The sequence below is a fragment of the Arvicola amphibius genome, chromosome 4 (genome assembly GCF_903992535.2).
Source record: "Arvicola amphibius chromosome 4, mArvAmp1.2, whole genome shotgun sequence".
Lineage (NCBI taxonomy): Eukaryota > Metazoa > Chordata > Mammalia > Rodentia > Cricetidae > Arvicola > Arvicola amphibius.
Window position 1 is genome coordinate 117179238 of NC_052050.1, and position 26165 is coordinate 117205402.

General features: G+C 35.9%; 1 protein-coding gene and 1 pseudogene across 1 annotated transcript in view; one reads left to right on the forward strand and one right to left on the reverse strand.

Moving 5' to 3' along the window:
* Nucleotides 1–245: 245 nt before the first annotated feature.
* Nucleotides 246–1276, reverse strand: LOC121677164 (annotated as a pseudogene).
* A 778-nt stretch (nt 1277–2054) lies between these two features.
* The window catches only part of Galntl6 (polypeptide N-acetylgalactosaminyltransferase like 6), a 1112723-nt gene continuing 1088612 nt past the window's right edge, over nt 2055–26165 (forward strand). The window contains exon 1 of the mRNA XM_038327381.1: nt 2055–2192. Within this exon, the coding sequence (XP_038183309.1) occupies nt 2055–2192 (138 nt within the window). The remainder of the gene's footprint in view (nt 2193–26165) is intronic.

Sequence of the window (26165 nt, forward strand, 5' to 3'; positions counted from 1 at the left end):
CATGGGGGTGCTACCCTGCATGCCCATCTGTAGCCTTACCTAAGTTCACACCTGGAATTAGGCGCTCCGGATCCCGTGCAAGAGGGCACACAGGTTCCTGAGAGAGGCCACAGGTTCTCCCGTGTGCTGAATCAGTTTTCTAATCAGAAGGGAAGGGTCCCATCTGCTGGAGACTTAGTTCAATCCTGGGGTTTCTGGCTATTGAGGGAAGGCTGTGTGAGATCAATGAGGGGCAGGAGGACCGCTCAGCTCTCAGTGGCAGGCGGTGCAGGAAAGCAAGGGCGGAGAAGCCTCATTGAGTGCTGCCAAATCTCAACCTGGGCCCCAGGTGCTGGGCTTCAGAAGAGCTGCCTCTGATCTCCAAGGTGTTCTCGGGAAGCTGGGGCTAGAGAGCCGGTCCAGCGTGGGGATCCTCATCCTCCCTCCACACAACGTACCTGTCCTAGGCTGCAGACCCACATTCTTGGGGAACCCTCTTCTCGGGGACCGGTCCAGACTGGGTTGCCTCCGCTCCCTGCCGCTGCCACTGCCGCGCCTGCCTTGCTGCGATCCCACCAGTACCATGGAGGAATTCTCCCATTGCCCGCCTGCTCTGGGCGACTTTGACTCCGGAATATCTGGTCTGGCGCCTTTTGGGTGAGCTCAGAGAGGAACCGGTCTCCCTACCGGTCCGAGATTACCCGAGAAAAAAAGATCCCCTAGTCCCAGAGCTGCAAATCGATTTTTCCGTCAGCGTCTTCGTCCTCCGCCCCTTCCTCCTTGCCTCTGGGTTTGTTTATATAGCATCTGGCAGATGGGGGGGGACAGTGGCCACCCTTGCCTGGCGACTCGCCCTCCCCTCCTGGCCTCTAGGCTCCCGCACGTGGTAGGCACCAATATCGCTGCCAGCAGGCAAGCTACAGCCAGCGGGAGGCGGACGCCTGGGTGCCAGCGCCACGCGCGTTCTCGCCATCCCTCACTCATCCTCCGCGCGCCCTCTCCCACTTGCCTCTAAAGCCGGGTCACACTTGGCGTTTGCCGCCAGCCATCCGTCCCTTGACGTGAAGAGGAGATCGGAAAGGAAATACTGCCCTGGAGGTGCTGGTGATGCTTCGCTGGGTTCCCTCAGTTGCTGGAAAAGAATGGTAACATGAACAGTGGAGCGTGAGAGAGTCAGCAGAGGAAGGGGACGAGATTGATGGGTGGAGAGCACACTTCTCTGAGGATCTCCTTTCCTGGACTGCACGAGGAAGGGTCGTCTTTGCGCCTGCACTTCCTGGCTGGACTCAGCCCACATCTGTAGTCTCCTTTCACCAGGTTCCCAGGTCCCCTAAATGCTGCCTGCCGAGGAGTGGTCTGACAGCGCATGAGGATCCAGGAGTTTGTGGACCTTTATTCAAACATAGTTCTGACCTGGCTATAGTGTTCCTGGATCCTGCCTGGCAAGCTGGCTCCAGAGGGAGTTGAACTTGAGTTCAGGTGGGTTATCCCAAGGCAAGCAAAGGAAGAGCTGTTATAGGAAGATAAGGAAGGTGATTTCCCAATGTCAAAAGTGGACACTTATCTTCCAGACACTTGACTGGAGCAAGCCACTCCCTCTCATTCAGTTCTCGCTCTTAATCTCCGACTCTACACCCCGGACCTCCCACACTAAGGGCGGGGGATGGTGGGCAAAGAGCGACAGAAAAACACCTGCTATTTACTGATATTTCTAGCATGCTCTTGACTTCCCCATAACTTATCATTATTCTTTGAAACGATCGTATTTACTCCACTGCTTTATATTAATGGAGGTCAATAGACTTAATGATTTCCTCAGTTGAGTCATTTATTTCTAAGCCAATAGATAATGCCGTCGTCATAGTTTTCTGGAGAAAAGTAACTCTGCGTTTGTTCTGCAGATGGCCAACTCCCTCTGAACCCTGCAGATTGGTGCTGAGCAGGCAACAAAAGTTTGTAGCTTCCCCTCAGGTTCTGGTGCTTCTCAGGAGAGAAGAAAGGACATTCCTTTCCCACTACACACAAGAAGCAGGCAGAGAGACTTCTCTAACTTTTCTCCACTGTGACCATTTGCAATGAAGAGGAAACAGAAGAGGTTTCTGCAGATGACTTTGTTATTCACTGTGGCTTTAATTTTCCTGCCCAATATTGGTCTTTGGTCTTTATACAAGGATAAACACCTGGTGAAATCTGCAGAACCTGTGGACCATCAGGTAAGTACCAGTCAGGGCAAGGATAGCTGGAAAATGGGTTAGGTATGTACCCTGCCTTGGGGGTATGTGGGGGAAACGTTATGGGGAGTTTCTCCCAAGTCCTCATAGAACAGATTTTACAGACTTCAGGGGACTTTGAGACGGTCCTGGGTCCCAGTCACTGAGATGATGAATGGAACGTAAAGTAAGAAAGAAGAACCCGAGGTCAAGAAGAAAAGGTATACTCTCCCAATTGGCTATAGATTGGTTTTTGACTTGAAGTGGGTGGAAGGAAGCTGCCTTTTGTAGGAAGCAGAAGTGGGTTTGGTACAAGTTCAATTACAGGGATTGGTTTTTGCCTTCTCTCTTGTGTGTATTTCCTTATTAAGTAAATCTGGCCAACTAAGTCATTCAAATTTTAAAGTGGCTTTCAAGAACCAGTTCGATATTTGCTCTATTTTTAACTCTTTTTCTATTTCTCAGCAAGAAGAAAATTATTATCCTGTGGAAACTTAAAGTCTGTCTTTTGTCTCCCCTATTGCTGATGAGATGTGGTAGTTAGTAGAGGCAATTATTAATATGTAATTTCCCCCAATGTTTGACATGTTTGTTGCTAAAAGATTTTCTTTATGTGATAAGCAATACACAGTGTCATATTTTGCTTTTCTTCTACTTAGCACATAACCATTAGAATGCATATGTGTGCAACATGACTTAATCATGTCTAAGTCACTTTCACCGAGAATAAGAATTCCAAGTATCCCTCAAAAAATGCTGATGGAAGTCAGTACTGTTGGAATTCTGATACTTAGTAAATACAACTTGTATTTTTTATATAAAAAATTTGAACCATGAATTATAGCTTACTTCATGAAAACAATATACTTTTCCAGTCAGTACCATGTATTGCCCTAGAATATTAATATTCTTAATTTCATGGGCCATCACCCTTGTATGCTATGTACTTTTCACACATAGAAGAGTCTAAATAATCCACTTCTGGACAACAGCAATATGTATTAGTGGTAACTGATTATTTGTTCCTATAGTTAGCAAAGTTTAATCTTCTATTTATACAGTGAGTGGATAGTTGTAAATTATATGGAGGTGATCTGATGGTTTTTACTATGAGAAATCACTACCAATTTCTGTACTTTAAAGAAAACTATATGCCTTGGATTTTCAGTGCATTGGAACTTTGAGGGAAAATGCTAACATGTTGATCTTGATCAATACTTTCTAGTCAGACTAGCTTCAATTGAATTATGATGGGTTTTGTCATGTCAATATATCCAGAGGGGATGGAAACTTAGGCTGGGAACTCCACAAGATAAATACATCACTTACTTTTTTAGTCTTTTATTCAGAGCAAAATAATGTCACAAGTAGCAGTCAATGTTTTACTCTCAAAATTTCCACCAAATTAGGAAAATATAAAAGAAATTTATTTTACATTATTATTGATTAATTGGTAATACAATCTGAAGAATTTGCTGGAATAGTTGACATGAAACTCTAATTAATCTTATTAATGAGACCTTAACAACTTTTACTTTGGCTATTGATTTTGAGGCTTAATGAGAAAGCTGTTTGTCCATTGGCATAAAAAAATGTTGCATTTCAGCTGTGAATGAGCCTTCTTCCCAGAGCAGTTTGCGTGTTTTGTGTTCTGATGACATGAAACTAAAACTTAAGTTTCGGTAACAAAATGATTGAGCTGAAAGGTATGGGTGGCAGAGAAGCAGGTAGTTGTACTTTCTGGAAGTTTCTTGTACCTTAGAGAAAAATGTTGAATGACTTAGAGAGATCTGGCAGTATAAAAGTTCACTGGAAAAGCTTTGAAAATTTTATAGGAAGAAAAGATACTGATAAGCTTATAATAAATATTACTGTATATATTAACACATCAACCCAAATAACAATTTCACAATTCTCACTTTCTTACAGATTAAAAAAAAGTTACAGAATATTCACATCCTTATGTAAATTTTGGATGAGTAAAAGATAAGTCATTAGTAACTTTGGCTGAATCAGAAGCAATTTGTGATGACACAGACTTCATGTTTTGATATTAGGATATAATAGTTTGCTAATGTGTCTATATTTCAATATTAGAGATTTATATGCTCTTGGTTTGCACACAGGTTTTCAATGGCCAATGTAAACTGTGTTATTTTACTTTCAGCAATTTACTTTCAAAAGACATTTTCAGAAATCCTGTGCTGCTACTTTTATCTTGCTGTTGTAAAATCCTAAGAATGAGAATGATAATAAATGACAGCACCGACAGCAATGAATACTGACGCTTTTCAGAACACATGCTGATAGGAGCCAGGATATTTTCACAGCTGTTGTGTGTGAAAACAATCAGTGTTTCTTGTTCACAAGGGTTGAAAATTCTATATGGGCTTAAATAAGTATATCATTACACTGAGTAGCAGGAAAATACCTCAAGTTAAGGAAGTTATAAATCATGAAATCATTGCATTCTTTCCCAAATGTCCAGTTTATTTTTTTTTCTTTCTATCTTTTGCCAGTTTATATCACTAACACTCTTTCTACATAGTACCTAATTTAAATTGTGTTTATTTTGCAATGCGAGATGAATTGAAAGAAGATAATATATAAGACACAGGTCAAAACTGAAAACTGTTCTCATCTTTGTAAAGCTTAATATTTAACATATTCTATTACACTTTGGAAATTGTTTATGTTTACAATAGTTTTATCTTAAATACGGTGCTTGTCATAATTCTTCTTAATACCAAAGAGGAAGAAACAAATTTTACCAGAATTAGCAAATTATTCTTTAAATTGTTTTTTTGTTTTTTATCGTGAATTAAAAATATTGATAATAATATAAGCAATTGAACATTACAAGGTTGAAATCAAATATCTAAAATTAATCTTTGGCATTTTTAGGAATTAATATATTCACGTTTTTAATTATTATGACTATATGCTGTTTTAAGTTGACTCAATTTGCTCGTTTTCTCTTTTTGTTGTTGAAGAATTATCTCTTTATGTTATTTAAATAATAGATCTGTTTAGTATAATAAATAACAGTTTATTGATTGTAACTCTGATATTTAGATGATAATGATTGATACGTGATTGTTGAGTGACAAATCTTAATTTTCTCTTTTTTTTTAAACATTTGAAGTGCTACTCTTCTCTGGATAAAATTGCTCCACTACAAACTTGGGTCATTAACTGCATTATTGGATGATATGTAGAATAATGCAATAACTTAAAATCAACTACTCCCCTTATAATATGTGTATTTGCCTTTTTATTTACTCAAGTGTTTGTGGGAAGACTCCCCCAGAGATTCTTATTTTTAAAAATATTCAATAAGTTAACCAGCTTTACAACTAAATTGGAAATAAGAGTTACAAAAATAATGCAAGACTTTTTGCAACATAAAGAGGCTTTTGAAAATTTGCAATTTAAAAAATTAAAAGATGTAAGATCCATAAAATTTCTAAGCACAGATTTCTAAGAGCTTTTCAGAATGGATAATTTATAAAAACTTATGCCTGCACTGAATTTTCCTACATAGGAGAAAACAAGAAACAAATAACAACAAAATTTCCCAAACCAGAGGTCATGTGGGCTTTCTTTATATTTACGTGATTTCAGGATTAATGTTTAAATCATATATCTGTCATGTTTGACATATAATGAGATGCATAAATTCCCAAGAGACTCCCACCGTGGATGTGGAATTCCTGTTCCCTAGGTGACTTTGCAACATGTGATGCTTTCCTTCACCTTCTCCCACAAAATATCCTTGTTTGAAAGAGACACTAAAGAATCTTCAACTTTGCCCAGCTCATCCAATGTTACCGATTTCCTCATTTTAGCGGTAATACTCCTTTTGACCGGGAATATTATTTTCTTCAACAGTGTGTATGTGTTAGTTTTGTTTTTTTTAATATAAACACAGAGGATAATTAGTACCCAGCCTATATAAACTGTATCCTGCATTCTTTTGTTACGTTAATTTCTAAAGCTTAAAAAAATGTGTGTTATTTTCCCATAAAATATCTTAGATATTGGAAACACTAAAGACAAAAAATGAAGATTAATAGTTTTCACTTTGAAGCAGGATAGTCCACTCGTAACATGACACACGTGTTCTTCATTAACTATAATGCACATTCTAAATTAGAGATTGTAAGGAGCTTCTTTTTTAATTTATTAAAAATTCATCCAAAAATCACTATAGGGTGGCACCACACATATACTTGTAACAAGTGTTTTGAATATTTCCTATGACACAAGAGATCACTATATGATGAGTTCATCATATTCTCCTGTGGGAGATCATGCTACATACCATGCTCTGCTACCAATCTGATGCAAACATAAGTACGTAAGTAAATAAATAGCAAACAAACAACTAAATAAATAAAATAAAAAACCAAAGATGAAGTAGTTTTTCTTTTTCCTCTTCTCATGTCTGAGTTACACATGCTATGTTGGATCAATTACTCTCAGATAAGTTATACCATAATAGGAACTGAGTCAATCTGGAATATAGAGGGAAAGTATGAAAAAGGCTGAGTAATTTAAGATATATGCAGAAGCACACTGAGTAAATTGTTAGGAGTAGCCATGACAACCTTTAGGAAATTTTCATCCTTGTCTCTTCATAAATACTTTATGCCAATGAAGATCATCAAGGGTACATCTAGACTCACTTCACAGAAAAGGCTAAGAATTAAAGTAGGAAATAAGAAGTCCCTCATCTAAAACCATGTGTGGAAAGAGATATGTGCACATTTGTGATGCAATGATTTTTCTTTTCTTGTCTTGCTGTGGGTGAAGAGAGTGATAAACACAAATTCAGGGTCCATGAAGCTGTGTCAGAGGATGAGGTTGTAATCATCAAATCTGTATGTTTGTGTGTGTGTGTGTGTGTGTGTATGCTTGCAGTAGTACTCCTGTATAAACCAACATATATAGGATAATCAGAGGGCAGCACTAAAAAGAAAATTAAACCCAGCCTTAGAGCAGATATTGTTTAAATTCTACCTGTCACCCTATAAAGCTCTGGATTCCAAGGTGGTCCTCACATGGAAATGTGGTGCCTGAATGGCAGCATAGAAAAACAAATCATGTGTGGTGGGGATGCTGCTCTAGATATGTTGATGTAGTTTACGAAGAGATATGACATCTGCAAAGGATCCATATGCATATGCAAAGGATCCATGGCAAATGCAAAGGATCTTTCAGCATGCTCTGCTAATGTAATAGTGTCTGTTTGTAATAAATTCACAAGGTGGTAGCAGAGAGAGGATGCAAGTATATTAAGGTTTTACTTCCAATATTATTGATGAAGTATGAGGATTGCATTAGCAGTTCTCTCAATTAATATGTATTCATGTCACATATTCACCTAACAGTATGCATATGCTCAGGCATACAGCCACACACATGATCTCACTATGAAACTTTTCATACATCCAACTACCAAATTTTCTACCACATTTTAATTACTGAAATTTCTAGTTTTTCCAATGCTTTGAATCTATAATAAGCTCTTAGTCAAACCTGAAGCACCGTTTAAATATTGTTGATGTAATTCTAGGACATTATAAGAAAAACAAAATGTGTCTGTTTCTGGAAATGTGTGCATCTACATAGCAAAAGAGAAAACAAAAACCACAAAAAGGTTAAGATGCTAGAGGCTGCACACATTATAAATAAGAAAACTCAAATTTTAATATAATTGATGTAATTGTGGATTCCATAGAGTGTGCTGGCAGCTCTCAACTGTTATAAGCAGGGTTGGTGTCTCAATGAGGGTCAGTAATGTTGATTTTAATTCATTTAAAGAATCCAAGTACTCATGGAATCGTATTTCAGAATTTGAAGTCTTGAAAGTTAGAGGTAATTATGATAATAATTTTGAGTACATTTATCATATTAAAATGACCAAATTGACAAGACTGTCACATAAGTTTAAATGAGGTGGGTGTTATTTCTGCTTCTTTTTTATATTTCCCCAGTAGTAGAGTGTAAATGAACTTAAAAGTGCAGGAGATACCAGTTTCCATAGAATTTTTGTTCTTTTTTAGTAGGGCATTCTGTAAGTTTTAGAATCAAATTATGTGGGTTGAAATTCTTGTTGCCTAATTTAGCACTTTGAGGCATTTGGCATTCCATGGATCTTCCTCACCCCAACACTTTTATAAGAAAAGTTGGTATGTGGATACTTTTCTAGTGATGATGAAGTGAGAATTAAACTCGTAACATCTCAAGAGCATGGAAGCAGGCACAAGGGTATGGATTATTGTTATTCGTATTATGACTACTTATAAGCAATCATTACATTTTGAAAGGTGATTAAGATCTGTATAAGAAAATGTTTATAGGGGTTTTCTTCCTGTCAAGATGAACTAAAAGAGCAATGCCATCGATTTACAGAGCATTATTAAATAAACAAAACGGATCTGGACAATAAAAATTTTCCATTGTTTTGTCTAACACTCAAGTAAAAAGTTGTTGACATTTTATAATTTCTCACACGACACTCACTGAAATTCTCTTTAGCATATTGTTCTGAAATAATTTGAAAATAAAAGTTTATAGCAGAAAATTTTAAAGGAGAGAGAGTGATAGAAAAGAAAGTACCCCAGTTTACTTTAAAAAGAAAGTCTGTGGTTCACACTCTGGTGTCCTCTCCATGTTAATTGTTTCAAGAATTCTGTTTCCATTTTCCTCTTTAACTTTTAGTCATGGAAAAGTTTTCATCATTGATAGAAATCTGGTTTTAAAAAAGCAGCAGTATACTACAGTTACTTTATAAAATTATTATTCTCCTAGAGGTCGAGGATGAATAAAGCCTTTTGTAGTCTGCTGATTCTTAGTTTTTAAAGAGGTAATTGGAAATACAGCTCCTATTTACAGAACAAATAGAGAGTCATTGCACTAAAATTTTTTTAACGAGTGTGTCACATTTAGAACGTGAGAGAATGGCAGTGTCTGGGCTCAGTGACCCTGTAAGCAGCTAAGGTAACCAGGAGCCCCACCCACCTAAGGCAATTGTATGGTGCTAGAACTAGTGTGAAATAGGCTCATGTACTTTTAGTTTCAAACATCAGACACTTGGCTTGCAAAAGAATATCATCAGGCACAAGTTACCATCTTGAATATCAATTTGATAATTTGGAAACTCAGACTTTACTTCTTTCATTAAGGAGCTGTTGAGGAAATTAGGTAAAATTCCTGCAGTGATTATTCCACCAGTATAAAATATTGATAGTACATACTATTCACCATATTGTTCAACTGCATTTGAAATTCTGAAATCGATGCACATGAGAACTTTTATGCAATAGCTATAAAATGAACACAATAGTAGTGCATAAACAAAGTCAAAGCATACACTTTCAACTTCGATTATATTATCTCACTAGTTGTGTGGTTTCTAGGAAGCCAGATTTTCTTTCCATACATCTTATTTCTAAAATGGTTACGCAACTCTTCATGCTTAGTTATGTTGACTGAAAAGGTTACATTTAGTTAATATATGCTAAAGTTTGTTTAGCAAAGTGGGTTGCACATAGTAAGCAATTTGACATTTTTGCTGTTCTATACCAGCCCATTCGTCTTCCAGAAAACAGTTGATGAAGAGGGGAAAGTGTGTTTCCTACAGCCTTCATTTTATCACTCCTCATAAAACTGAATTTTTTCTTTGCATGTTTGACTTTACATGTGGTTGTTTTTGAAGTGTGATTTGAAGTGATTTTAATTCTTGTTTCCCTCATTTTATTTTTGGAAAGCCAATACAGAAATAATGTTTCTTTGTTTAAAAGGTTTTCCACCATGAACCTAGGACTCACAGAACTAGACAGTCTATAAGTCTCAACTAATTAGATTCCAACAAATAATTAACCTCTTCCCAGAATATACATTCAGCAACGAATGCTAAACTGATGACCGCCCTTTACACACACACACACACACGCACGCACACACACACACACACACACACACACACAGACACACACACACACATTTTGTTTCATCTGCTCATTACACAAGGTACTATTTCCTGAGTGTGTGCTCTGCCATCATAGAAGTAACAATCTTCTCGCAATTACATTGCAGCATCAATCTGAGTGACCAAAGAATACTGTCAGGAAATGTCTTCCAGGTCAAGTGTAGTATTATTTTACAGGCCTTGAGCTGTAACAACATTGATCTGTTTCTAAAAGGCAGGAAAAGAAAAAAAAAACAATTATGGTTTCTGAAACTACAGTTGGATGCTTATCGCCATGGATAAGTATCTAATTCCCTCTTCTAGTGCCTCCAAAAGAAAAAAAAATGTGTTGGAAAGAGAAAGGGAAAAATGGAATAAAACTGGTTTTTGTGAAAAATAATCATTTTTCTCTTCTGTAGAGTGTGCACTTTCCTCTATTTTAGTAATATAACAAAATAAGGTTGGATTAACAAATATGGAATGAGTCTGCCTCTTCTTCATAAATTGTGAAGGAACTTTTAAATTTTCTTTCACAATTTGAAAGAAAATAAATATTTGAAGACTGTTGTCATTTCAAGGAAAAGATAGTGTGTTCTAACATATGAAGTATAGAGAAACATTGCTCAAAGAAAGTAGGGGAGTTTGATTCAAGCATTTCTAGAAGCAGTGGCATTTTCTCTTCCTTATACCTTCCTCCTTTAGTGCTTAGAATTCTCTCTTTTTTTGAAATTTCATTGAAAGAATTTTTTTCCTAGGGATTAATTTGAGCAGTGCTTGGCTCCATGATTGGACAAACTCCTGCAAGGCTTTGAGAATGGGAGTTGTTTGAATATTGAAAAATGAGTCTGTTGAATATGATACCAGTGATTGAATGGTGCAGATCCGGGGAAGTTTTTTGGTTTTTTGTTTGTTTGTTTGTTTTAGTTTAGTCTTCTGCTATTTATTTCTGTAGTTTTATTTCTAAGACTGGGAGTCATATCCATATCCCAAACTATTCAGTACAAAAGTAAATATTGCTTAGTTGTGTCACTATAAAAAAACTAACAAACCCCACACACATTTTATAAAATGCAAACTTCCACTAGAAAACCCACAACACCATCCTGGAATAACAGTAAATTTTCTTGGCTATCTCCTGTTTTTCATAGCTGCTTTTGTCAAACTTTCTCCACTCAACTTTCCCATGCTGCTTTCTTTGGTATTGTGTTCAGTCAGTAACTTTTCTTCATTCTTCAGGAGAGTATTGGATTTTTATACTGGACAAGATATAGGATAATAAAAACAGAGAAAGAGTAGCCTTTGCTTGGCTATTCTCCCAGTTTCTGCTGGCTTTCTGCTAATATGGAAAATGCTCCCTTGATTTAGGATAAACATGAATCTTCTACCCAGATATCCAGAGTGTGGGTCACAGTTGTTCTTAGAAAAATAAATAAAATACTATTAGAGTCTTGTTATCAATGATATATCATCCATATTAATATTTAAAGGTAAGTGTTCTCCCTCTAGTGATGGGTAGTCTGACGCAACAGAATAAAAGAAAAGAGAAGGAAACATCTTTCATCAGCACTAAGCACTGTTGCTACTATTCCTGCTTTGTCTCTTTTACCAATCAAATGATAGATCCAATTATGGAGTTTCGATTTCTGTCCTCTTCAGACTGAATCCAAACTCGACATTAGCATCATTCACCAACTTCCCCCCAAATCCCTTGGCAGCTAATTCTAAGAGCTCTTGTCGTTAGTCATACCACTTGATGGAATGTTATTAAATACCACCTCCTGTTGATAGCAGTCTTCATCTGAGGAAAAGAGATGGTGGCACTCCACTGACAGGAGAGGAGCCAGCAAAAACTGTTTGAAACAAAGGAGCGAGTAGCAAAGGAACACATCAGAGTCATCCTTTGATACTTCAGTAGTCTTCTTCACTGCTCTCCGCAATGGCCACCCATATATACATGTTTATCCATGTACTTTCTACAGTACTGTAACCAGAGGCTTTGAAGAAAAGCCTAGCACAAAGAAAAACAAGAGATTAACCTTGGTTTTATGTCCCAGTTGGCTGATTAAAGAGAAGAGGAATGACGGAAAGCAAGGGGAGGATGTTCAGTCAATGTACACTGGAAAGAGGGACAGTTATCTTAAGTTTGTCTTTTTGATTTATGGGAGAAGGAATTGGATACCGCAGAGTAGGAAATATGTACAGTTTAGTGTTGGTCTTGTTCAACCTTGCTCAATTTTGCTTCTGCAAATTGGTCCTTTAGAAGTTAGTAGAACTCTAATCACTTGAGTGGAATGACCTGACTCCCATGGTCTGTCCCATGAAGCTCTGTTGTTCCTAATATCCAAAGAGACTGCAAGTTGAAAAAAAGAACTGAGATTCTTTGGGGATTTTAGGGCATGAGATTGTATAAATATAGGCTACGACACTTACCATTTTATTTAACCTTTAAGTGATAAAGTTGGTTAAGATGTATCTCCAGTTTCTAGATAGATGTGCCCTGTGTGATTAACGTATCTGCAAGCAAACTAAGCACATGACGGCAGATAAGGAGAGAGAGAGAGAGAAGGAAGCACAAAAAATTACTCATGCTCCCAAGTGAGTATTCAACATTTTCCCATGACTGCAATTTCTAAATACTTCTTCCTACTTAGATATTTTTTAAAAAAATATTTTGTGGAGATCTGGACAATTCCTACTTGTTCTGTTTTTCCTGGGCTTCTCTCACTGATCCTCATGACTTGTGGTTTTAAGTTTAACTTGTCTCCTAAATTATTACTACTAACTGCCATTTTGCTCCAAGAAAGAATTGACAAAAGAAGCAAAATTCTAAACCTAGATAATTTGAACTTTAGATGTCCTAATTAAATTCATCACCCATTTTCAGTCCACGGGCTCATTTCACATCTCTTATCTGAATAAAAGACGATATCATTTATCAAAGGTCAAGGCCTGATCATCATAACTGGCCACTCAGTATCTTTGTTTCATGTTCAGTTGATTACTAACTAGATCTTCCTTCTGTTTTGTTTGTTTTGCTTTGCTTTGCTTTTTTTCCTGGCTGACTCCTTTCACATCTTCTTAGTACCCATGACACTATCTAATTGGGACTAACATAAACATTTGATTTTGAGCATGGATGTTCTAGCTTGGTACTTAAGCCTCCCACCTGCCTGCAAGTCCACTCTCAGATAGACCAGAGTTGTTTATGAATAGCTATTAAGAATAGACTGTTACCACTGAGTTTGTAAATCATTAGAATAATGTTCAGTTCTCCAGTACAGCATAACCAGACAGTTCTGGATATAAAGTCATAAATGGCTGCTTACCAGCTCTGGCTTCAACAACCTTGCATTTCATGAAATTTCCTGTGACTATCCTCAACTATATTCTTCACATGTATTTCAACTTCAGCCTTGCATGACTAACTTGCTTTACCTTGACTTGCTGGATAACTTTTCCACGCTTGACCTGCTTGGGTTACACCATTTTTTAAAGTTTGTGTTAATCCTTTATTTTCCTCTATACTTACAAACTCATTAAATCTTTATATTTAGTATATGTTTATATATTTAGCTATCATTAATATGTAAATGTTTAGAACCCGATGATAGTTTGAAGTGGGTTCAATAGAAGATCTGTGCATGTCCTCTGTAATCTTTATGCCAGTTTATTTGGTAAATGGCATCTACAGTTGTAATTAAATACTTGTAGCACAGAGACTCTCTGGATTTTATTTTTCATTTCAATCGTAAGGCTTTTAATGAAAGTCACATGAGTAGATTTGCTGCACTGAATGAAGACATAGATAGAAAGAGATGCAATATGAAAAAAGAGGCAGAAAAAATTGAAGTTATCTATTCTTACATCAAATGCATATAGAGACGACAATCTGAAAATGAAGTTAGGGATTGGAATGATATAGTCACAAGCCAAGAGACACAGTGAATGCCAATAACTGCCAAATCAAGAAACCACATGGAGAATATTATGGTACCTTTAGTCAGAGAAGTCAGCCCTACAAAACTTAGATTTCAGAATTTTGGCATCCAGAATATATTTCTTTTTGAGACTACAAGGAATTTATTCTTTGTTACAGCAGCCTCAGGAAAGTAATATGTTAGAAATGATCTCAATTTCCACATTTTGGTTTGACTTAGCATTATCTATCCACAAATAGGCACTTGAAAAGTATTTTTTAAAGGAATGAAGAGTCAGATGTAGCAGTTGTTTTCTTCATAAATTGAAAATTAAGTTGTATACATTTCTGACAAAGGTATAACTCAAAATGTGTTTAAATACATGTGGGTACTACAAAACAAATAATAATATAAGGCAAACTATTGTCACAACCTTTTCATGGATTAATGTTCTATGATTTTCTTTTTCAGTCAACCCTATCCAGTTTAAATGTATTCTTTTAGGTCAAGATAATAATTGATATTAAAATTGAAACTCACCATAAGATTTACTCCACCATATACACGTTTGGGTGTGCTGTGAAAGACATTAATGATCCCAATAACATCATTTATAGTCACATTTAAATAAGTTACTCACATGTTGCCACAATATAATCACTGAGTGAATGAACAGTTTTTCTAATTATGACATCAGTTATATAATAAGATGCATAGTCAATAGTATACATTGTAATAGAAATAATTTAGAAATTATTTAATTATGTAATTTAGAAAGGGCTTATTTACTATCAAACTTTACTAGTTACAAAAAGAGCATGTAGTTGAGTTCATTAAAACCACCTACATGGGAACACTAAGAAGTCTACATCATTTTTAAAAGGTATTATTTTGTAAGTTATACTGATATATTTCAAGGGATTTATTTGAATTTGAGCACTGTCAGACATTAAGTACATTATTAGTTTGAGTCTCCAGTGTATGTAAGTCTTCCTTGGAGGAGCTCCTTTCCGTTTGAAAAAGTCTCCTCTGGCTTCTCTGGGTTCATTGTAATTAATGGTGATATAGCATAAACGTGGAGGCAGGGGAAAGGAAGAAATTCAAGGGTAAAACTTATGAAAGGGATTAGGAAGAAATTACAGGCACTAGAACAGATATGTCGAGCTTTATTCGGGAGAGGCATATTAAAGGCAGTGTCTCCAGGGGATGTGTCTTACTGTTCCGGTAATTAAATAGTATTGTGTTTGATGTGGTGGCTCCACATAAAGAGAAATTCATAATGTGGAATTACTTCAAGCACATTAATTGTGTCTCAGGTTTGAGGAGTATTTGGGCCAACTTTGAAATTCTGAGCTCTTTATTTTGACATTTCTAACTCTCAGAGACCTAACTTTGAACTTTCAGTTACACTCAACGGTGGTTCACCTCAATGGTTTATTCAAAAGTCTGAGATTTATCATCTGTGTTCCACTTTTAAAGCCCTGTGAAGGGGAAGAAATTTGTTTACGTCAGATCTTTCCTTTATATTATTGGTAAAATAGCAAAAATATCATTTGTAATTATTCTTATAGTTAGGAAAAAATGTTCCATGACATAACTCTATATCATAGGATATATATATATATATATATATATATATATATATATACATACATATGCATATACATATGAACATGTAACAAACATGAAATAGCCGAGCTATGTCAGTCACTATGTGCAAACATTATAAGTCACTTCTCTTACTCAATTACTACAGATGTATCTGTCCTAACTACAATACTTTATTCTTTTATGTCTGGTGCTGCTCTGCATACTGTTATTTCATATTTCTAGGTTTGAGAATCATTCTCCCTTGATGTGTTTTAAAAATAATATATTAAATCAGAATTATTGTTTACTGACTCTGCATGATTGACTAATGCATTTGTATTCATGTATACAAATGTTAATTTACTTTCTAATAGAAACTACACATTCAGAAATGTCTTATTAACACCTATTAGTTATATGTGTTAATGAGTTGTAGTGTGGCATAAGTGCATCGTGAATGCTCCGAAAATCCATACAGCCTTTTCCCACCTTCCTCACCCTTACTGCCACAGTCTTTTGTAATCAGTTGGGTTTTTTTCTACTCTGCTTCTTTTAGCTTCCACATATGAGAGAGGAAATATGATACCTGTCTGTCTGTGCCTGGCTTGTTTACCTAACATAATATCTTCCAATTACACCTATTTCTCTGTAAATGACAGCTTTGCCATCTTCTTTATAGCTAAAATTTCCTCTCTTGATGAAAATCTGAGCCAATTCACTTTGGCTTTACAAATAAAATCTGTATATTCTTTTGAAAAAAATTTAAAGGCATATTCTAAATATTTGACTCTAGGTAGAATATATATATATATATATGATTTCTAAAATGGAAAATATTGGTCAGTCATTTTTCCTGTTTTATTGTTTTTGTAACAGAAATTTTGAATTGATTAAGATATTCTTATTTATTCAAGTACATTTATCTCATAAGTCAACCTATTTCATATTTTTTCTTTTGATGTTTACTTTTATTTCTTACTATGGCAGGGTTGTTTGCTTTATGTTTGAATACAGGACTTGCCTCCTTGTGTTATCCACCTGACCTCAAACTGATTGATCTTCAATATTAACTTTTTAATTGCTAACATTACAGGAAGTTTCACCTAGATTTTAAGCAGCATTTCATGTCCAGCAAGACATTAAAAATATAATTAGATCTATTCCATGTGTATAATTTTTTTCATTGTTTGTTTGCTATTGTTTTTGTGGTTTTTGTTTGTTTAGAGACAATGCTTTTCTGGGTAACAGCCCTAGCTGTCCTGGAACTCGCTCTATACACCAGGCTGGCCTGTAACTCATAGAGATCTCCCTGTCTCTGTCTCCCAAGTGCTGGGATTAAAGGTGTGTGCCACCACCCTGCATGTATAATTTTTTTCTATAGCCAGCCTTGAAAGACAGGTAAATGTACTACTAAGAGCAATGAATAAAATCTTTGTTTTCTAATACAGTGAAATGTCACTTCAGGTTTTTTTGTTAAGTAATTATTTAAAAAATAAACATTAGCTTATCATTGTGAATAAGAATATTTTTTATTATTTTTAGACATAAGTCTATAAACCCATGAAAAATGCATTATGAGGTTAAAGGATAAAAGATAAGTAGTTGTCCCCGCTGTTGATGCTGAATATTAGCAGCTAATGCGTGTGCATTCCTAGACAAACATAAGCCTATGATAAGCCTCTGAGCCCTCCCATCTTCAAAGCGAAGTATCTGAAGCCCTCATCCTCATTCAGCCCACCAGTTACAGATTAGAGAATTACTTTGCTTTTCTTTAAGCTGCCGCTAAATGCTCACTTTAATTAATACAAAGAGGCATTCGATGGTCCAAAACTGATTTAGATGGTCCTCCCCTAAGGCCAGTTCCACATATAGACAGGCTAATAGTATGTAAAGAAGCGCTAAGAATAGGTAGGTCCAGGAAAGCAGTATGTGAAATCTAGACTCTAATGTTAAGGGTAACTTGCATTTTTCTTCAGAAAAAAACAATAATGTGAGGTATAATAAAAACTGGTTGTCTCTCTGTGTGGACATCACATGTATATGCTAGTTCATATACACATGTGTGTATATTAATGTGGAGACCAGAAGTCAACAACTGGTTCTTTATTTTTATTTCTACCTTTATTTTGAGATTGTTTTTCCCCAAGCAGAGAGCACACTACATTCGGCTGATTGATAATGAGGTCCTGTTATTCTCCTGTGCCTTCCATAAAAGTAGGTTGGAGATACATGTATTGACACTTGGCTTTTTATAGGGTGCTGGGAATCTAAACTGAGATCCCTATGGTTGTGTGGAAGGTACTTAAACTCTTCTACTAGCTCTTTCTACTGTCATGCATATAGTGCCTGTTCAGTGAATTTTTACTGATTTTGGTTGCATTTTTCATTTAATTGTGTTCCATTTGATGCTAATCTCAAGTGAATGTTTCTTTTATTTAATTACAGCATTCTGAAAATGCTAATAATAATAATGAAACAGAATTAAGACAAATAATCCTTTTCTACAATATTGTCTCTGGATAAAACTACTTATTCTGGACTTTGGATCATTGGTTGACTTACATTGTGTGTTGGTGTGTAGGCATTTGGGTGTGGGTAAGACTGTATCTTTCCTTTGTGTGTGTGTGCTTGTGTACATGTACATGTGGGGAGTAATGCACCTATGGAGACTACAGATTGACAGGGGTGTCTTTGTTGATCACTCTCCACCTCTCTTTTTGATAAAGGGTATTTTGTTGAAACTGGAACTTGTCTATTCTGCTAGGTTGGCTGGCTACCAAATATCAAAGATCTTCCTTCCTCTCTTTCCCCAGCATTGTAATTACAGGCATGTGTTGACACACTGAACTTTTGCATGGGTCTGGTATCAAACTAAAGTTTTCTTCCTTGTACAGCTAGCACTTTCCAACGTAGAGTTTCCCTAGCTTCTCTTGCTTTTCCTGTGGTTATTTCTGCAACTTGCTTCATGTTTGTACCTATTTTGTTTTTGTCTTTCAGGAACAAGCACATATTTTGAACATTATGTAAAATTTGCTACATGATACAATAAAGGGAAATTTTATTTTCAGTCTTTAGCTCTGCTTTTCAGTGGTATTGTCTATGTTATATTACCAGATATTTCTCATTTTTAAGTCCACCTTAATATACATTCCATACTAGCACATTATTTGACTATTGAGTAAACATGTCTTCCACGGTATTAGAAGATGGAGTGCTGAATATGGCATTAATATACATAATCCTAGCACCTGAGAAGGAAATGCCAGAAGTTCAGTCCAGTTTGGGTTGTATAGTGATTTCAAGACCAATCTAGGATGAAAAGTGAGACATTTATTTTTAAAAATAAAGGTCCTGATGAGGAGCAGAAGGAGAGAGAACATGAGAAAGAAAGTCAGGACCGTGAGGGAACCTCCACCTGGTGATAGATGAAGAAAATGACTGAGCCCCACATTGGAGCACTGGACTGAGCTCCCAAGGTCCTGATGAGGAGCAGAAGGAGAGAGAACATGAGAAAGAAAGTCAGGAACGTGAGGGGTGCGTTCACTCATGGAGACGGTGGGACAGATCTAATGGGAGATCACCAACTCCAGTTGGAATGGGACTGATGGATCATGCGACCAAACCCGTCTCTCTGAATGTGGCCAACAGTGGGGGCTGACTGAGAACAAAGGACAATGGCGCTGGGCTCTGATTCTTCTGCATGAATGGGCTCTGTGGGAGCCTTCTCAGCTTGGTCGATCACATTCCTGGACCTGGGGGGAGTTGGGAGGACCTTGGTCTTAACATAGAGTAGGGAACCCTGATGGCTCCTTGGCCTGGAGAGGGAGGGAGGGGAGGTATGGGTGGAGGGGAGGGGAGTGAAGGGGGAGGAGGAGAGGAGTGAAGGGGGAGGAGGAGGGGAGGAGATGGAAATTTTTAAATATAAAAAAATAAACCATGAAAAAAATAAAAATAAAAATAAAAATAAAAATAACATCATGAACACACACACACACACACACACACTTGTATTTTCAACTGTAAGGCCTACTTTAGGATTTCTTATTTTCTGTTTAACTAACACATTTCTCTAAACTAGATTGATCCTTGTGTTATAAAGTATAGTGTACAAAAATATTTCAACTACTCTTTGAAAATAGTGAGCAATGTTCTAAAAACTATGCTCTCCATTTTTATAACACCTTGCCAGTACGTTTTTATTATCTAAAAAATTTTCATATATATGAAATGCTCTCTTGTTATTAACACTATTTTTGAGGAAACTTTTCATATTCTCTGAACTGAGAAATATAGGAATGAGTTTGTAAACAAGTACTACCATGATGAAGAATATTTATGTTCATATTTCAAGAGTTCTTTGGTTTTAAGTATTTAAACGATATGAGTTTGTCTCACTTTTCAGATTGCCACTTTATCATGCTTTATAATGATTGAGTAATTTTTTTGATAAATCTCACATGCTTAATGTGATGTATGTATTTCAAAATTTAATTAGTCCTCTAGCTTTGTAGTATTATTCATTAAATAAAATCATGACAATAATAGTTTATTGTAAATAAGGAAGAAAGAAAGTAATTTCTTGAGATGGAATGTTCAATATTATGAAAAGGAACAAGAATATTATCCACTGGAAAATGTATGTACATTCACTGGATTATTACAGATAATTTAAAATTCAAAGTGATGTGAATATGTTTTATCATTAATCACAAGTGTGAGAAAATGCATCCTTTAATAAAAATAGCAGAATGTTCCTTCTTAACAGTTTCTATCTCACGTTGTCCTTCATTGTTGGAGGCCCTAAGTGAAACTGGCTGTCAGTAACAGGGGTTATATCTGAATTTATTAGAGTGCTAGATGAAAATATATTAATATAATTTTAATTATGTAAAAGTGGTTGTTGCTTTGCATCTTATTTTTACATTCTGTCATCTTTTTTTTTCATGGTTTATTTTTTTATATTTAAAAATTTCCATCTCCTCCCCTCCTCCTCCCCCTTCACTCCCCTCCTCCTCCCCCTTCACTCCCCTCCCCTCCACCCATACCTCCCCTCCCTCCCTCTCCAGGCCAAGGAGCCATCAGGGTTCCCTACTCTATGTTAAGACCAAGGTCCTCCCAACTCCCCCGAGGTCCAGGAATGTGATCGACCAAGCTGAGAAGGCTCCCACAGAGCCCATTCATGCAGAAGAATCAGAGCCCAGCGCCATTGTCCTTTGCTTCTCAGTCAGCCCCCACTGTTGGCCACATTCAGAGAGACGGGTTTGGTCGCATGATCCATCAGTCCCATTCCAACTGGAGTTCATCTTAAACACTACTTTTCACTATTCATTAGTATAACTCTATAGTAGAGCTTGAAGTCAGGGATGGTGATGCTTCTGAAAGTTCCTTTTTAGTACAGGATAATTTTAGCTATCTTGGGTTTTTTTTTATTCCATATGAAGTTGTGTATTGTTCTTTTGAGGTCTGTGAAGAATTTTGGGGGATTTTGATGGGGATTGCACTGAATCTGGAGATTGCTTTTGGTAAGATTACTAATATTAATATGTTAATCTTACCTATCATAGAGCATGGAAGATTTTTCTTTTTTTTCTGATATGTTCTTCAAATTCTTTCCTCAAAGACTTAAGGTTCTTGTCATTCAGGTCTTTCAAAAATAATATAAAGTATCTTAGTGTAATTCTAACCAAACAATGACAGACTTTAGTATATTGCAATTCTGGAATGACTTTCTTGACATGGTGAATGATTTCCTTTTTTATTGTCAAATTTTATTTATTTATTTTATTAAATTATATAATTTCACAAATTTTCATCTCCTCCCATTTCCCTTCTCCTCCACCCATCCCCCCTCCCCCTCCCTCTCCAGTCGGATGTAGTTAAACAGTATTTTATTGAGTATTTTTTTTGCATCAGTGTTCATATGGAAGATTTGTGTGTAGTTCTATTTTTGTTGTACCTTTGTATAGTACAGTTTAGGTATTAGGGTGACTGTAGACTCATAAAATAGTTTGACAATGTTCCTTCTGTTTCTATTGTGTAGAACAATTTGAGGAGTATTAAATCTTCTTTGAAGTTTTGTTAGATTTCTACATTGAAGCCAACAAATCCTGGCCTTTTGTTCTTGAAGATTTTCAATGACAGCTTCTCTTTTCTTTGGGCAATAATTCTATAAGTCTATTTAAATTGTTTATCAGGTCTTGATTAAATTTTGATATTTAATCGAGAAAATTGTCCTTTTTTTATATTTTCCATTTTTTGGAGTACAGGTTTTTAAACTATGACCTAATGATCCACTGCATTTTCTCAGTGTCTGTTGTTATATTCCCCCTTGAAGAAGGATGCTAAAAAGAAATCCCACACTAGCTCAGAATTAAGTATAATAAAGGGTTATTTATTTAGGGATAGACTCACAGATCACAATCCTCTGCCTGAACAGGGAACAGGAACTGAATCACACCTCTGGAAGAGAAGCTGGATGTGTGCTTTATAACAACTTTAATAGTATCAGAGGCCACACCCAAGAGGGCAGATAACTTACTGGCTGTAGGAAATCCTACAGCACCTCCCCTTTTTCTTTAAATAAAAATGTTCTAAGCCTAATACAAAATTATATAAAATAAGAACAAATATCAGGTACAAAAATTAGAATTACAACCAGCATAAACAATATCAAGCAAGAAATATGTGATAAATGTTTCAATAATTATCCTATCCTAAGGAATTTAAGTCTTGTATTATAAATAACTTGGCCAGGTCATGAGAGGAAAGTAACTACAACTATCTAGTCTTCAACCACATAGAAGGACTGAGAAGAGAAACAATATCACTTGAATAGCAGAAAGTGCAATCAAGCAAAATGAGCAAAAAATGACAGAATCAATTGGATACCTGGGCAATCACCCAAAGGCTCATTTACATCGTTGGAGCAACCAACTTTGGCTAAGGTATGGAGTAGTTGACAGACCATTTTCAGAGACAAGAAATTTTTCAAAACCATCTTACCCTGTCCTGGCAAGATTTGACAGTCTTATTTTATTTTATTCATATTCTGCTTCTTTTGTATGGACATCATGCATTTTGTCAGTCGTCAATGCATGGGAAGTTCACTGCCCAAAGGAAGTTTTGTCAAGAAGAAAAAAGCTCCAAGTGAAGTATCTTAGGTGCTCAACATTCTCTTGGGAATAGATGGGTGCTACCAGAAGCAATAGTGTCTCACATCAAACAAGACCTTAAGTTATTTAAATGCCATATTATATAGATCTTGTTAGTGGTTGAAGATTATCTATCGATGCAGAATGCAATCTCTATGTATCTAAAGAACCTGATTAGTCTAACTATAAGTATGACAAACATAGATGAATATTGACCTATAAGTCTTAATATCTTTATATCTTAAAGACTAAGACTTTATATTAGAATATTAAGCAATTTTTAAACAACTGTTCAATGACCTCAAAATGTAAACAGTATATAAGTATATTGCTCATAGATAGAAATGTATATTGCAATATGATAAATATATCCTAAATTTGTATCAATATGCAAAATGTCTTAAGCAGAGGTAGAAACATGTATGCATGCATGCAATATGACAAAATAACTTTGCCTAGGTATACAAATATTGTAGACAAAAATAAGAACATACTCAATATAATTTAAGTTTGTGTAATATACAAGAATCTATACAAATGTAAATCGCCTATAAATAATAGCTCACAAGTATTCACTCCATTACTCACTAGTAAGGTCACACTAATCTATTATCCCATCCAATTTCCTTTTTTCTTTCCAACGAGATCTCCACACTTTCATAATTCCCCCAACCCCTAAACCTATAACAATTATAATCAACTCCTAAATGATATCTCTAACCCTAGGGACAAACTTTGTTGGAAGAGAGGATGTCAACTTTTATAATTACTTCTAGCTGTCATGGGAGTGATGATGGAGGAGGGTCATCTGTCTATCTGTTGTTTCATTGGTTAATTAATGAAGAAAAATGCTTGGCCTGATAGGTCAGAACATAGGTAGGTGGAGTAGACAGAACAGAATGCTGGGAGGAAGAACGCAGTGAGACAGTTGCCATGAAGCCAACCACCAGGTCAGACATGCTGAATCTTTCCTGGTAAGCCACCACATTGTGGTGCTACACAGATTATTAGAAATGGGTTAAGAAAGATGTGAGAGTTAGCCAGTAAGAGGCTACAGCTAATGGGCCAGGCAGTGTTTAAATGAATACAATTTGTGTGTTTTTATTTCGGGGTATAAGCTAGCTAGCCAGTTGCCCGGAGCTGGGCGGTGGGACGCAGCCTGCAACTTCTCACTACAGAGTCATTTTCTCTCTATGGGATCCTGTGAAAATAAAATGATGGTTACGTTCTAAGATTACTGTCTGATATAATTGCAAATATCCTCTGAGTATTCAGTAAGATTTTTCTGAGGTTCCTATTTGGAGTTCTGGTCAGAACGTTGTAATAAAAGGGCACCATTTCACCTAACCAATTTGAAACTATGAGCAGTTGGTACCAAAAATAGTTCTTATAGTAGTGCTATCAGCATCATGGCATCATATTAACCAGGTGGAGTTGTTGTTGTGGACCCCATCTTCTTCCTGGAAACTTCAAAGATTGCTACAGGAAAATTCATTGTTCATTGTGGAAAACGTGTGTGTGTGTGTGTGTGTGTGTGTGTGTGTATGTGTGTGTGTGTGTATTCAATGAAAGGTAAAATGGAGACAAAAATGGATATGAAGGAAAGTATTTTTTTCTAAATTCTTTTTTCATTCTGTCCCATACCATGGTTCCTGACATGAGACAGAAACTCAGAATTTTTATTTCAACAAAATTCTTGGTTTTAGAGAAGGATAGAGACAGTGTCCAACTCCAAAGCTAGCTTTATTTAAGTGAGTCATAATTATTATTTTACTTAGTATTCAGAGATTCTTACCCTCAGATGACTTTCCCTCATGTGTGATAATTCTTTTTGCTTGATTATCCTATCTGGATAATTATCTTTTCCTCCTTAGGCATCTAGATGTCCAGAGCCTTTTAACTTTTGAAGATGAGTATTTTCCTGCAAAGATAAGAACAGAACCCTGCCCCAAACCTTATGGTGTTTCCTTACCACCTAATTGATTGTTACCTCTGTGGGTGAACTTTCATTTATTTTTCTCAAAAGATTTCTCTTTTTCAAACTGAATCTTTATTAATTTTGAAGGTATCCATAACTTTTCTTCTTCTTGAAACAAAAACAAAACCCCTTCTTCAACATAGCTCATCTCTTGGCTTTCATTGCGGGGTCAACAAATCCTTGATATACACTGATTGATTCAATTCATAAGACATGTTTTTATTATCCAATGTATCTCTGCTACTGTTGTCCCTTTCTCATTAGCATTATGAAAATTCAAGATTAATAAACCATTATGCAATCATTTCTGGGGGCATTTTTCATCCCTTTCTGTTTGTTTAACATATACTCTATGTTAGATTTGATAATTCTATAATTTCCTGACTTGTAGGATTGTTTGGTATACTTCTAATATGCTTTATATTATAATAAGCAAAAAACTATTTTATTTTCTTAGCTATTTATGCTGGACCATTATCTGTCTTTATTTGTGTAGATATACCTATGATGGCCATAGCTTCTAATAAATGTTTGATTACTGAATCAGTATTTTCTGAGCTCAAAGCAGTTGCCCATTGAAACCTGAATAAGTGTCAATGGTGTAGTGTACATATTTTATTTTCCAAATTCAGCAAACTAGAATACATCCATCTGCCAGATTTTATTTCTTTGAGTACCCTTTGGGTTAGACTCTGAAGGTAACGGTGTTTGGTTATAGAAAGAGTAAGTAGGAAATATGAGGTTTTGTTCCACCTCACTTAAATCTTTTGATTTGTAACCAGACTTTCTTGATTTATTTGCATCAGTATAGAAAATATGGGCTCCAGTTAATGGTGTGTCTCATCCAATGTGAGGAAGGATCCAAGTAGTTTTCTTTATAACATTAAGTCTGTCACTTTAGAGATAATTGCAATTAATCTCTTCTTTAAAAAAATAAAACAGCACAAACTCTTTGCCGAGGTTCATTGTTTTCCCATAGTTTTTTTAATTTTATCAGTAGTAAACAGCACTATAATCTCTTCTGGGTCTGTACCTGCTAGTTGATGAAGCCCCAATTTTCCTTTTATAATTAGTTTAGAGACCTTTTTCCACATGAGTTTTAATTTTTTTACTTGGTTTATGTCGTAAAAACATCCATTATAAATAATACCTTCCCTTTGAATTACAATTTTGTAGGAGAAATTCTGGAAGGCAGTATGACTGAAATACAATTAAGATTTGGATTCACCCTATTCTCATGTGCCTGTGATTTTTCTTCAACAACAATCAATTTCTTTTCTGCTTCAAAAGTTAATTCTTTGTTACCATCCAAGGTTTTGTTTAAATGAACTATTAGATCAGGTGTTATCCTCTCAGCCTGTCACA